This window comes from Cetorhinus maximus, chromosome 3, assembly GCF_964194155.1.
Source record: "Cetorhinus maximus chromosome 3, sCetMax3.hap1.1, whole genome shotgun sequence".
NCBI classification, from domain to species: domain Eukaryota; kingdom Metazoa; phylum Chordata; class Chondrichthyes; order Lamniformes; family Cetorhinidae; genus Cetorhinus; species Cetorhinus maximus.
In genome coordinates, this window is record NC_135881.1 from 27,058,793 (window position 1) to 27,074,187 (window position 15,395).

Below are 15,395 nucleotides of genomic sequence, written 5' to 3' on the forward strand. Positions count from 1 at the left end.
GCATTGTTGCCACACATGTCAGGTGCCCAGCTGACCAAAAAGAATGCTTCATGGCCGGATCATACTGTATAATATAGGTGGAAGTTAAGCAAGCTGGAGAAATCTTAACATACACTCAAATTAATGCATTACTTACCTTAATTGCTTTAATTTAGCAGTCACTTCAATTGTCAATACTGAATTGATTATTTGAAGTGCCATTTTATTCTTTATAGACAAACTGATTTCTTGAAATGCTGTGAGACATTTAAAATATATCAATTGTGAAGTTATTGTTTTAAAATCCACTAAAGTTGGAAGACTAATGGTTCCTTATTGTCAGCATCTCTTATTACTAGGTCACACAGCTGTATGTGCCCTCAGCTAGACATGTCTGGAGGATGCGCCGAATGGGAAGGATAGGACCATTGCAATCAACACTAGATGGTAATTGCCTTCCTTTTACTTAAGTTAATTTATGTTGTCAGTATCTCCTTCAAGTGAAGTTTATTGCAAAATTCACTGTTTAGTCAATGCAAGTCTGCAGCAAATGCTGTCACTGTTTTTATCGAAAGGAAATGGTAGAGTAGATTCATTGTGTTGTTTTCTACTCAACAATTTTTCCTGTACAAACTTGAAGTATGACTGATGTGATTTAATCATGAAGGATGTTGAAATAACTAGAGTGAGGTTAAAAGAAGCTAGGTATTTTGGCAGATGAGTTGCATCAATGTTTAATCATCATAGAGCGTCTATGAATAATGCAAATTCATTTCTAAACTGTACACCTAAAACAGAATCAGCTAGAAGCAACAGTAATCAGAGACAGTTGTGTTTAACCTGTGTACTGCTTTGGTCAGCTCATACTTTGAAGTACAGTAAAGTCCTGCCCTTTGCTGGGGTTACGTTGTTGGAAAACCTCTCAAACTGCAAATGTATTTTCTAATGAGAGTCAATTCGATAGGTTCCAACCATCCCAAAATTTGATACATATAGAGAATGAAAGACAATAAAAACTTTTAATAAATATAAATTTAATAAATATAACTTTTAATAAATATAAAGATGTCCTACTTTCTGTTTAACAAAAAAAAAAAATGTATTAGTCACACTTACCCTTGTAAGGCTCTCCAGCAAAATGTGATGGGTCTGGAGATCAAGTTGGTGGAGGTTTACTTGAATGTATAGATGGAGAGGAATGGGTGAGGTGACTGGTGTAGATGTAGATGTGGCAGTAGATATTTTTTTTAAAAGTTACTATTGACTGCTTCGATTTTTGCATTTCAAACTTGTAAAATTTTTGGTAAGGAACAGCAGGAATGTCAATCACTCGACAAAAGTCTGTGCTTCTTTGCATGTTTGTGTCATAGTCCTGGATTCGGTTCTGATTACTGTGACTCAGACATTTAGACACTGGAGGCAATGCGGAGATAAGTCGTGGGACTGATTCCTATTCATAGGAATGAATTAAGATTTGCGAAACTGGGCATTTCAGCTTCCAAACTATGTAGTTAAGTAAGGGACGCATGATTGTTTCTAAGATAGTAAATCTGGAAAACTGTTGGGGCCTAACACGAAGGGAAGGACTCATGTTGAAGGTCGCCGAAGACTAATTTCTGACTGTGCTACTGAACCATCTTTTGTAGATCTATGTTCCCCCCTAAAGCTCATTTCATACTATTCTCTATCTTGGCATCTATTCTTGTCTGATTATACATCTGTGAAACACTTCGGAACTTTCTTATACACTCAAAAACACTGTATAAATGCAAGCTGTTCTTCACCAAGCAAGTGAATAGCATATAGAGTGGCTATGGTAGTGAAGATAAAAACATTGGAATCATTTGAGAGAGTTTGATGCTGTAAGAGTGGAGCTGTTGAATTTTTCCTGAATGGATAGGTTGTAATGGACTAACTGAGTTTCCTCGTCCACATTGATTTTTGATCTTGTGAAACAAAAATGTCCAGTTTTGAAATAGCCATTATTACAACAAATGCCTTCTGATTAGCCTGATTAAAGATTTTCTCCCTTCGATTTAAAGATACTGAATTAGTAAAATGTAGATAAGCAAACCTATTCTTGTATTGAATTGCTTTATAATGGATAGACAAGTGCAGTAAGTATGTATGTATTAATGTTGCTGCATGTAATATTTTATTTCATAAACTAGTAAGAAATAGGACAAAAACTTGCTTCATGATATTAATTGTGTGTCTAATCTTTCTGCAAAATGGACAAAATGTTATTCAGTTTATTTTAAATTTTACTTTCATTTTTAGTAGCTTTGGGTGAGTGTACTCCAAGTTCTAAAATAATTTTTAAAGCAATTATGCCTTTAATGTTAAATCCTTTGAATTTTGAATCTAGTTCAACTAGCAGTACCGTGTGAACCAAACAGATAACAATGTGTGTATGATTTGTTTAATGCCACTTGACTCCATATGGAATAAACCCAATTAGTGTGAAAGTACTGTTGAAGCACATATGGCTGTGTTTGTTTGGCCTTTTTCATTTACTTAAATGGCAGCCACTAGAATGATAAATAGACTGCATTGACCAGTGGAGAACGTATTTCTCGTAAAAGATAGAAACTTGATGGAGAAATGCAGATAAAATTGACTAATTGAGTAGAATAATTGAGCTCTAGTAGCAGGATAGTGGTTTAGCTTTGCTGTACAGGCAATTTTTGTTTAAATGCTTTTAACCCTTTGTGAAAGAACAGCTAAAGTTGAATTAATGAAGAATATCAACCTAGTAACTAATTTTCTGCCAGATTTTGTAATCAGTGTTGATGTTGTGATTATATCCTTATTCTTATACAGTGCATAGCATTGACTGGAAGGTAAAAGTTTTAAAGTGGGGGAAAAACATACAGAATTTTTAAAAATTCTTCTTATGAAGTAACTTCCAAAGATTTGGTGATACTTTCCTGCACAAGTGCCATTAACAGCTTTGTGCCTGGCTATAAATCCTTTTATCTTCATCAAGTAATCTTGTATTGCCTCTAATTTCCAATTTAGGTGAGTAATAGTGGATGGTATGCTTAGCTCTGCAGTTTTTTGAAAGCTCCTGTTGCTTACACTCTGTACTGTATGTAGAAAATGCAGTTTCTAAGGCAGAGTGTTGGGCCTCCTGAGTTTGGATCCCATTCTTGTTATGGTCAAACTGTGACATTCTGTGAAGGAAAGCTTTTTTCCTCAGATTAGGGTTGGGGTAAACGTGAGAGAATGAAAACTCCATGAGGTAGATTATTTTTCTGAGACATTAGATTGCTAAAAGAAAACAAAATCTGTACTCTGGATCAACCTTCCTAATAAGGAAGATATGAGAAGCTTGCTGCGATGATACATACAATACGAATTAGGAGCAAGAGTAGGCCACTTGGCCCCTCGAGCCTGCTCCGCCATTCAATAAGATCGTGGCTGATCTGAATGTAAACTCAACCCCGCATTCCTGCCTATCCCCGATAACCTTTAACCCCTTGTTAATCAAGAGTCTATCTACCTCTGCCTTAAAAACATTAAGACTCGGCTTCCACCCCTTTTTGAGGAAGAGCGTTCCAAGGACTCTCCACCCTCTGGGAGAAAAAATTTCTCCTCATCTGTCTTAAATAAGTGACCCCTTATTTTTAAACCTAGTGACCCCTAGTTCTACGTTCTCCCACAAAAGGAAACATCCTCTCCACATCCACCCTCAAGATCTCTCAGGATCTTAAAGGTTTCAATTAAGTCACCTCTTACTATTCTAAACTCCAGTGGATACAAGCCTAACCTCTCCAGCCTTTCTTCATAAGACAACGCGCCCATTCCTGGTATTAGTCCAGTAAACCTTCTCTGAACTGCTCTAACACATTTACGTCTTTCTTTAAATAAGGAGACCTAAACTGTACACAGTACTCCAGATGTGGTCTCACCAATGACCTGTACAACTGAAGCCTAACCTCCCTACTTTTGTAATCAGTTCCCCTCACAATAAATGATAACATTCTATTAGCTTTCTTTATTACCTGCTGCAACAAAAACAGAAAATGCTGGAAAAACTCAGCAGGTCTAGCAGCATCTGTGGAGAGAGAGACAGAGTTAATGTTTGGAGTCCCTATGACCCTTCTTCAGAGCTAAAGAGAAGTAGAAATGTGATGAAATTTATACTGTTTAAGGGAGGTGGAGCAGGTGAAGCTGGATAAAAGACCAGCGATAGGTGGGGTCAAAGGAGAGATTGACAAAGATGTTATGAACAAAGGGACAAAGGGAGTGTTAATGGTAGTGGTTAGTGCTTAAAATAAAAAGGTACTGATAGTGGCATAAAGGTACGAAAACAGAATGTGATAATAGCAGAACAAGGGCAAGCATTGTGTGCAAGAACAACATGGAACAAGTAACAGATGGCCCTTTTGGGGATGGCTGAGGAGAGGGGGCAGTGTTGGTGGGGTAAAAAAGGATAGCAAATGGGATAGAAGGGGGAATAAAAAAGGGATAAACAATGGATAAAAATAAATAAAAATAAGTGGATAAAAAATTAAAATAAATATAGAAAAAAGGAATTAAAAAGGGGATGAGGATAGAGGAGAGCTCATGGTCTGACGTTGTTGAACTCAATGTTAAGTCCGGAAGGCCGTAAATTGCCTAATTGGAAGAGTTGGTGCTGTTCCTCCAGTTTTCGTTCGGCTTCACTGGAACATTGCAACAGGCTAAGGATGGACATGTGGGCACAAGAGCAGTTGTGTTGAAATGGCAAGCAACAGGAAGGTTTAGGTCATGCTTGCGGACAGACCGAAGGTCTGATTACCTGCTGTACCTGCATACTAACCTTTTGTGATCCATGCACGAGGACACCCAGATCCCTCTGAATCTCAGAGCTCTGCAATCTCTCACCATTTTTTATTCTTCCTGCCAAAATGAATGATTTTGCATATTCCCACATTATACTCCATTTGCCAGATCTTTTCCCACTCACTCAGCCTATCTATCTATTTCACTTTGTAGCCTCCTTACACCTCTTCACAGTTTACTTTCTACCTATCTCTGTGTCATCTGCAAATTTCCCAATTGTGCCCCCCACGTTCACGTCCAAATCGTTAATATATAACACAAACAGCAAGAGTCTCAACACCGAGCCCTGTGACATCACTTGTCACATCCTGCTAACTAGAAAAAGACCCATTTATGCCAACTCCTTGCTTCCTGTTAGCTAGCCAATCTTCTGTCTATGCCAATATGTTACCCCCTACACCATGAGCTTTTATTTTTTGCAAGAACCTTTGATGTGGCACTTCATCTAATGCTTTCTGGAAATCTAAGTACAGTACATCTACCGTTCCCCTTTATCCACAGCACACGTGACTCCTTCAAAAAATACATTGATTAAACATGATTTCCCTTTTACAAAACCATGTTGACTCTGCCTGATTGCCTTGAATTTTTCTAATTGCCCTGCTATAACATCTTTAATAATAGCTTCTAACATTTTCCCTATGACAGATGTTAGGCCAACTGGCCTTTAGTTTCCTGCTTTCTGTCTCCCTCCCTTTTTGAATGAAGGAGTTATAATTGCTATTTTCCAATGTAATGGAACCTTCCCCGAGCCTAGGGAAGTTTGGAAAATTAAAACCAGTGCGTCAACTATCTTACTAGCCACTTCTTTCAAGACCTTAGGGTGAAGTCCATCCAGACCTGGAGATTTGTCAGCCTGCAGCCCTGACACTTGCTCAGTACCACTTCTCTGGTGATTGTATCACATGATATCACTTTGTAGACTCGTCCATCTAACTAGCTAATCTGAATGACAAATTTGGGATTTTATTTGGTCAGCTGCCGAAAGTGTATAAATGTAGCACTCTGGGATCCGGTACTAACACACTGGGTTGTTTTTCTGTTTGAGTGTGTGTGCATGCATAAATTTGTTCTTGAGATATGATGGTGAACAGGGCTAACTTGTTTCACAGTGGTGACTGAGGCCAAGTGATCCATTTGCTGTGGCATCTCTATCTAGACTGACTTTATTAATGGTTCACTGAAAGAAAGCAACAATAGAGTAGCATGGCATCTACGCAAGGGGTAGCAAACTCATTTTCTATGGTGAAACTGGTTCAATGTCCAGGTACTTGACGCAATCCGCATAAAGCAAAAGTTATTAAAATAGATCTGAAGGTAAATCATTTTGGCACTTATATTAAGATTTTTAGCTACTGCTACCTGCCACCTCATAACTCAAACCATTTCATCAGTATTTGGAGCATCATATTCCGGTTTCTGCCATAAGTTGAGAGCGTGGTTTAGGCATGTTCATAGAATTGTGAAGCACAGAAGGAGGCCATTTGGCCCACTGTATCTGTGATGGCCCTCTGAAGGAACAGTTAACCGAGTGTCACTCACCTGCCTTTTCCCCAGTAGCCCTACAAATTTTTCCTTTTCAGATAATGATCCAGTTCCTTTTTGAAAGCCTCAATTGGCTCTGTCTTCACCACACGCTCAAGCAGTGCACTCCAGATCCTAACCATTCGCTGCATGAAAAATATTTCCTTGTATTGCCATTGGTTCTTTTTGCCAATTAATTTATATCTGTATCCTCAGGTTCTCGATCCTTCCAGCAATGGGTACAGTTTTCCCCCACCAACTCTATTCTGGACCCTCACGATTTTGAATACCTCTATCAAATCTCCTCTCGATCTCTCTTATCCAAGGGAAGCACTGTCAATTTCTCCAATCTTTCTACGTTGCTGAAGTTCCTCATTCCTGGGACCATTCTCGTGAATTCTCTAATGCTTGCAATTCCTTCCGAAAAGTGGCTTCCAGAACTGGATGCAATATTCCACTTGAGACCAAGCCAGTGTTTTTGTGTTTTAACATAACTTCCTTGCTTTTTTACTCTATGCTTCTGTTGATAAAGTCCAAGAATAATTAACTGGATGAGAGCCAACTTCGATGAGGCAAGAACGGAGTTGGGCCAGATAGACTGGAATGAAAGGTTGGCAGGAAAAACTGTAGTTGAACAATGGGCTACCTTCAAAAAAAGAATTGGTTCGGGCACAGCCAAGGTATATTTCATTGAAAGGGAAAGGTAGGGCAAACAAATCCAGAGTTCCCTGGATGAAAAAGGAGTTTGAAATTCAGATTAAAAGAAAAGTGCACCTATGACAGGTGTCAGGTAGAAAATATAACTGAGAACCAAGAGGAACACAGAAGCTTCAGAGGGAAGTTGAAGAAGCATATTAGAGAAGCGAAGAGGGAATATGAGAAAAGACTGGCAGCCAACATAAAGGGGAGTCCCAAAGTCCTCTATAGACATATAAACGGTAAAAGGAGGAATAGGGCCGCTTAGGGACCTAAAAGAGAATTTTACACATGGACGAAGGGGCCATGGTTAAGGGACTAAATGAATACTTTGCCAAGGAGGTAGATGCCACCCAGGCCATGATGACAGACGAGGAAAATCTGTTACTAGAAGGGTTCAAAATTGACGAGGAAGTGTTGAATTGACTGTCGGTACTTAAAATTGACAAGGTACCATGACCGGATGAGATGCATCCAAGGGTATTGAAGGAAGTGAGAGTAGAAATTGCAGCCGCACTGGCCATAATCTTTCAGTCTTCTCTAGACTTGGGGGTGGTGTCAGAGGAATGGAGAAATGCAAACATTACGCCCTCTTTCAAAAAAAGGTTTTAAGGATAAGCCCAGCAATTACAGACCAGTCAGTTTTGGGCAAGATTCCAGAAACAATTATTTGGGATAGAATTGGTAATCACCTGGAAAAATATGTGTTGATCAGGATGGATTTCTAAAGGGGAAATCGTGTTTAACTAACTTGTTGGTGTTTTTTGAAGAGGTAAAAGAAAAGGTCGATGAGGGTAATGCTGATGATGTGGTGTACATGGACTTTCAAAAGGCATTTGATACAGTGCCACACAACAGACTTGTGAGAAAAGTTATTGCTCATGGAATAAAAGGGACAGTAGCAATGTGGATACAAAATTGGCTGAAAAATAGGAAGCAGTGAGTAATGGTCAATGGATAGTTTTTGGGCTGGAGGAATGTTTGTAGTGGAGTTCCCCAGGGTTCGGTATTGGGATCCTTGCTTTTCCTGACATATATTAATGATCTAGATCTTGGTGTGCAGGGGACAATTTCAAAGTTTGTGGATGATACGAAGTTTGGGAGTGCTGTGAACTGTGAGGAGGACGGTGTGGAACTTCAAGAGGACATAGGCAAGTTGGTGGAGTGGGCAGATAGGTGGCAGATGAAGTTCAATGCGGAGAAGTGAGGGGTGACACATTTTGGTAGGAAGAACAGAGAGGTTATGCTAAATTTATATAAGAGACTCATAAGACATCAGCTGGAATATTATGTACAGTTCTGGGTGTCACATTATAGGAAGGATTGAACACATTGGAGAGAGTGCAGAAGAGGCTTACAAGAGTGGTTCCAGGGAATGAGAAACTTCAGCTATGAGGATAGATAGATTGGCGAGGTTGGGACTGTTCTCCTTGGAGAGAAGAAGGCTAAGAGGAGTTTTTGGTAGAGATTTTCAAAATCATGAGAGGGCTGATAGCTAGGGAAAAACTGTTCCTGCTCGTAAAAGGATCAAGAACGAGAGGGCACAGATTTAAAGTGAGTTGCAAAAGAAGCAAATGTGACGTGAGAAAAATCTTTTTCACACAACGGGCTTGGAATGCACTGCCTGGAAGTGTGGTGGAGGCAGGTTCAATCGAGGCATTCAAGAGGGCATTAGATGATTATTTGAATAGAAACAACGTGCAAGGGTACGGGGGAAAAGGCAAGGCAATAGCACGAGGTCAGATTGCTCATTTGGAGAGCTGTTGCAGACACGATGGGTTGAATGGCCTCCTTCTGTGCCGTCAAAATTCTGTCATTCTGTGAAGCTGTTGATAAAGTCCAGATGCTGTATACGTCATTAATTGCTCTCTCAAACTGTCCTACCACCTTCAATGACTTATGCACATATATACCCAAATCCCTCTGCTCAAGCATCCCCTTTAGAATTATACCCTTTATTTTATATTGTCTCTTTGCGGTTTTCCCAGTAAACTGACTAATTTCACACTTCTCAGCATTAAATTTCATCTGCCACTCATCCTCCTCTTCCACCAACCTGTTCATATCCTTCTGAAGCTCTACAGCACATTAGCTGTTCATCAGACCTCTGGCCCTGTTCCCTTTTTAATAAATTTCCCAAGTATATAATAATGCCTCTGTTAACTTTCCTAATTTTTAAGTATCGGAGATGGGGGTGGTTTGCATTGCGTGCAGATCTGGAGTTTTATCCATTCTAAGTTTGATTAGTTTAAGTTCTCTCTTCCACACCCCTAGCTTCTTTCTTAATTGTCTTTATGTTGTTTTTTGATCTATTCTTTTAATGTGATCCCAGAATGTTTTTCTCCCTGGTAAATAGTCTGTTAGGAGGAGTTTGTATTCGTTCATCCCTTATTCTATAAGAGATCTTGCTGAAGGCAAGGGTCTTTGTAAATAGTTAGCATATAAATAAATGTTTTTGAATAAAGGTTAAGTAAGACTAACATATAGCTAGAGCTGCACTCTGAGATGCTATCTCGATACCCCGCTATCCTCTCTCTCCGAGTGACATCACTGTGTCATAGCTTCTTTTATACATGCTCAGTTTGCTCTTATTCTTTATTCTACATCTTCCCCGAAGTTAACTTTTCCCACAAAATGTTAACCTCGTACTGTTTACAGGTCCCATCCAACTCCTATCCCCGCCCCAGTCACTTTCACCAAAGACGTCAATCCCCAACGGTGTTCTCAGCTCTCTTGGAGAGCATGTAGGGTGTGTTTGTTCCTTTATCTCCTCCTTGGAAGGTGCAAACGTTGTTGGAGTGGAATAGCAGTTTTTCAGGCCAGCTGGCTCCTGGGCTGTGACTCTTATGATGAATATAAAGGCAGTGAACTGAGGAAAAGCTGATTGAAGAGAGAACCCTCCTGGACTTGGACCATCACAACCTTTCAAAGGAAGGTAATGAACTGAGATTCTCTCTCTCATCATTTTCTGCTTTGCACACTGGGGAAAGGTAAAAGTACCAGCTTGACAAAATGAACCTCCCTTTGGCCCCCATGAAGAACTTCGCAGCTGTATCTTTCACCACTCCTGTGACGACAAGAGAAGTATTTGATACCTGATCCGTGAATGAATCTGGTAGATGAAAAGAACTAAGAATATCCTGAAGACACAGCTGGATATGTGGAAAGGATGACCGCCCCCCCCACCCCCGCCCACCCTCTATTACTTTTAGGGTAGGAATTTCTCTTTGTGTAGGTAATGGTATGATTTCCATGCTAGCTTCAGCATGTGGCTACTTTGCTGCAGACAATAGGACCTTGGGTCAGTAGGGAAATCAGGATTGCGCCATTGTCAACAATGGAATAAACTTCAGGACCAGGATCTATAGGAAGTTCTTGCACAGTACACTGGTCTGCTGACATGCCTGATATTTCATTGTCAGTGTTGGGTGTTGTTACTACAAGAGTCTCAGTAGAAATAGGAAAGACAGCTAGTGTCAATACTTCATTAGATAATTGCTCTGTAACCAGCTATTCTGTCTGACACTGCTAATTTCCTTAGATGCAGTACAGCATTTGCGCACCCCTCTATTGCAACATGTTCACTTTCTTTTGTTGCATCATTTTTAATGTGTAAATCCTCTCTGTGGCTTGGTAGTGCTGTTTGACTGCTAATAGCTGGGTTTTTAGTTTAGTGTTCTCTTTCAGATGGTTGGACTTCTCCAACCCTTGCTTATTTTTAATATTTTCAGGCTCCATTTGATGCTCAACTTTAAGCTTTTCTAAGGTACTCTTCAGCTGTAGAATCTCTGTAGTTTGGGCCCCTGCTCCTTGACTGAAAGACTGCTTGAGTGCTTCTGTGGCTTGCTGATGAGATCAAGTGTGGGCTCCAGCTTACATTTGTGCAAATTAATAAACTCTCAACTATTGCCATTGGTTTGATCCAATTTGGAGTTAAGGGTCTCATTCTCGCTGGATAGCTTTTTGCTACTGCTTATAATTATTGCATGTCATTGGTGGGCTCAGTGGAATAAATAGACAAATTCACTTCAACAAAAGGAATTTCAAGAGATACAACAACGAGTTGACGAGCATTGGCAATGGAATCAGAGTCTATTAAGGCGCAGGATCTCCTCTTCCAACAGATCATCTGCCTCTGCGGCTGCTTCACTCTTTTGCACTCTTTCCTGAAAGAGCAAATTAGGGTCTCAAAACTAATCTAGCGGGTGGTCACTGTCATTGTTGGTGCGTCCTGTTTTCTCCCTTATCTAGCCTATCTCCAAAGAGAAGTGAAAGATCTGCAATATCCTCCAGTGGCTCTAGGAATGGTGTTTCCTCAATAAAGACTGGCTTACTGCGTAATGAGCCGACTCCAATTTCTGCTGCAGCTGGGGAGTAGAAAAGATTCAAAGCTACGCATGCATGTCTGTTTAAAAAGAACACTGCTGATTTGGAAGGACGATATCAACGATCTCTCTCCTGTTATAACAATTGATAGCCTGCATCTGTCCTGTGCTCTTATTGTGATACCTCTTGCACCTTGAAGTTGCTTAGAGAAAGGTTGCAGAGTTACATTGTTCAGCTCTGAAACTTTGTCAGATAGCATTGAAACACCTGCTCCTGTGTCTGCTTTTAATTTGGTCAGATGCCTATTTACCTCAATGTCAGCACTCCAAAACTGGTTTTCATTACCTGTGATTTCTGTTATTTCTCCAAGGAAAGTGTTTTCCAGGTTGTCAAGGTCTTGAATTTCTTGGATGGATGTTCCTTTAACAGAGTTCTCCTTCTGTCTTATGAACGCAGATTTCCTGGAACGACAGACCACTTTAAAATTGCCTAACTTGCCACAGCTATAGCACTGCTAAATTTGGGTAGAGCATTCTTCCTGTCTGTGGACCTTTCCGCCACGGTGAGGACATCAAAAAGGTGCCAAACACCATTTTCCAGGGAGTCTCCCAAGTTGTTGTCTTGCTGTACTTTCAGTTTTACAACCCACAAATTGAAAGACTTCATTGGGCTGTTCTTGGAAATTATCCTCGCATCTTGAAAAAGCCTTATCCTGCCTCTGCCCTTCGCCTGGTCTGGACAGTTGTACAGCTTTCCTTAAAGTTAAATCTTCCAAGATTGTAAGAAGTCAGAGATTATCACCTGAAATGCCGACGACAACTGTTCAATCTCTGATCAGGTTGTCTTTTAGTATTCCATGTTCAGAATTTGTGGTTAGGTGGTACAAGTCATTGATGAATGGGTCAATCCTTTCACCTTGTTTTTGACTGTACAGGTTAAACTTAGATCCCTCAATAACAATATTCTTACGAAGATTGAAGAATTAGTCAAAGACTCCATTGGCACCTTCATAAGAGGCTGTCTCTTCATTCAACCCCCCCCACCACCCCCACCTCCCAGTCTACTTGCCATGCTTTCAACGTCGTATGGCAAAGCGCCAACTTTGATCTTTGTTCTCTTTAGTTGTGAGGCATGAGGCGTTGCGGTATCAGGTAAAATGTTTTGCCAATTTTACTATTCATCAGTCTGTCTGGTTCCCTCAATATTTTGAAAGGATTCTGGTAGGGGCAAAGTGGATGATACGTTTGTTATATTCAGATCCATAGCAGCATGTAATAATTTCCTTGCATGTCTTAATGGGCTCCATCCTGCGCTCAAATTCACGTTTGAAATGGAGCAGTTTAGTGACATAATAGTTGAGGAATCTGGGAGGGGGTTTTGGATCACGGTCTACTGTAAGCTCACCTTCACTGGTCAGTACACGCACTCAGGTTCTTACAGTTCCACGCGCTATAAGATTGGCCTTATCAGTAACCTCGTAAATAGGGCCCAAGCCATTTGCTCACCGTGCAAGCTTGATGCTGAAGTAGCGCGCATCAAAGACATCCTGTGGGATAATGGCTACCCTGATCAGATCATTCTGCACTATAGATCGTACAAACTCATGAACGGGCCTAAGGCCGTCACTTTTGGCCCTGAAAAGTGCCCAATCTACCTCCGATTACCCTGAAAGGGCAAGGTGTCTCAAAACTTTGAGCACCAGGTGAAGCTAGCTGTTTTACACTACTGCTATGAGTGGTATTTGCCACGAACAGGATGCTGCTGTCAAGCCAATAGGACGCTCTGCCTATCACACTAATGAATGATGTGCTACATAAATTTCTGTGCCAGTGTGTTGCTAGGTATGTAGGCTGTATGTCCCAAAGACTGGCACTACGTATCAAACAGTATATTTGTAACAGGCAAGGTGCAGCTGTGCTTGCAAAACTCAGCACACAGTGTCCAACATTAGATGTGATTTCGCGATTGGAGAATATTTGCTAAATCATCCTCAGTGTGCTCAGAATTTCGCTTGCAATTAATTTAAGATTCATTCATGTGTCAGTCGGGATGTGAATGTCGGCTGGCAAGGCCAGCAATTGTTGTCCATCCCTAATTGCCATTGAACTGAGTGTCTTGCTAGGTCATTTCAGAGGGCAGTTAAGAGTCAAACACATTACTGTGGGTCTGGAGTCACATGTAGGCCAGACCAGCTAAGGAAGGCAGATTTCCTTCCCTTAAGGACATCAGTGAACCAGATGGGTTTTTACAATAATCTGTGGTAGTTGTCCTGGTCAATTAATGATTGTACTGAGACAATCATCATTGCTGCCCTGGTGTCCTGGTCAATATTTATTCCTCAGTCAGTATGACAAAAATAGCTCATCTAGTCATTAACACATTGCTGTTTGTAGGATCTTGCTTGGTTGCTGCCTTTCCTACATTACGTGACATTTCAAAAAGCACTTCATTGACTGTAAGGTACTTTGAAACATTGGTAATTATTTTTTTTCTTTCTTTATTACTTTGGTCTTTAATGTTTTCTCAAGCTTTATCTTAAATTTTTGCCAGGTTGAAGTCTTTCTAATATTCTAATAACTTCAGTTTGGGTTAATACTGGATTGAATTCGTTTTCTCCAAGAGTACCCGTGGGTAGAAAAGAAGCAGCACTCCTGTGCACCAATTTCAGTTTCCTGCAGAGTGCAACAGCAGATGATCTGATGAAAGGCCATCAACCTGAAATGTTAACTCTGCAATTCTTTCCACAGATGCTGCCTCACCTGAGTCTTCCAGTATTTTCTGTTTTTATTTAATAGTTCCAGTATCTGCAGTGTTATGCTTCAGGGGCTGTACTGGTGGTTGAGTCGTTTGGACACTTGTGTACGCATGTACCTATAATTTTCTGTGACTAATTGTTAAAAGTTCTTTGCTGCCCCAAAAGAAAAATGTGGAGAAGAAAATGGCAGGATATAAAACAAGACATGCAGTCATATACTGCTTTTCATGATTTTGGGATATCCAAAGTGCTTTACAACCAATGCAGTACTTTTGAAACCATTGTTATAATGTATGAAGTACAAGTGGGTGTGCATCTGTATATGTGTAATTAAGTTCTATGTGGCATTTGAACATCCCTGCATATCTGGCAATTTCAGTGTCAGGTTTCTCTGTTCGATATTGTAGAATTTAGTACTGAAATGTTGGCTATTATACCTCTCTTTTTTACATTTTTTCAGTTGGGCAGGAGCCAGCTCAGTTATCAGTATCTGAAGAACGTCATCTTGCTATTTTAACTGAACTACCTTTTGTAGTTCCGTTTGAAGAACGAGTTAAGGTAAATATTATTCTGCTATAAACTCGACATCCTAGAAATGGTGAAGTATTATTGTCTATGACTGCCTTATGCATTCATGACATTTTGCTACCTGCTGTTTTATGGAATGGGGTACCTGTTGTTCGAAACCTGTTACTGCCCCTATTAAAGTAGTGTACAAAGGATTATCGTGCAAATAGATGAAACTTACTAACGTGGCAAATATAACTAATTTTTCAGTTTTTTTTAGCTAATAAGTAATACACATTAAAGTTTCTACTGTTATGAAAATTTCAAACATAAATCTTAGCAGTTTAAGATGAGGTGCTCTGGAAGTGTTAATATCCATCAGCCAGATAAACTAGGATTCTGGGTATGCTGCATTATATGAAAGCTATGTAATTTAGTATAGGAAAATTAGATGACCAACTAAATAGGTTAGTAATTTCTAGTTGCATGTAAATTGTATTAATAAAATGAATATGCAAATATTGGCATTTATTTGACAGATTTTTTTCAGTTCACTTTCATCTAACCTCCAGTGATTTCTTTTTAAGATCTTCCAGAGATTGATCTTTGCCGACAAACAGGAAGTGCAAGGGGAGGGGCCATTTTTAGACGGAATTAATGTTACAATTCGACGCAATTATATCTATGAAGATGCGTATGACAAGCTGTCACCAGAAAATGGTAGGTGAGGTGGAGAGCAGCACTTTTTCATTTGCATTTCTATAAGATATGCTCAGCA

The 15,395-nt window shown here is 39.9% G+C and overlaps 1 protein-coding gene across 6 annotated transcripts in view; it reads left to right on the top strand.

Moving 5' to 3' along the window:
* The window catches only part of ube3c (ubiquitin protein ligase E3C), a 169,830-nt gene that overhangs the window by 92,402 nt on the left and 62,033 nt on the right, over positions 1-15,395 (top strand). For all 6 annotated transcript variants that reach the window (XM_078537131.1, XM_078537136.1, XM_078537147.1 and 3 more), the window contains 3 exons: positions 339-426; positions 14,571-14,668; positions 15,205-15,337. In XM_078537131.1, coding sequence (XP_078393257.1) covers positions 339-426; positions 14,571-14,668; positions 15,205-15,337 — 319 coding nt within the window. The remainder of the gene's footprint in view (positions 1-338; positions 427-14,570; positions 14,669-15,204; positions 15,338-15,395) is intronic.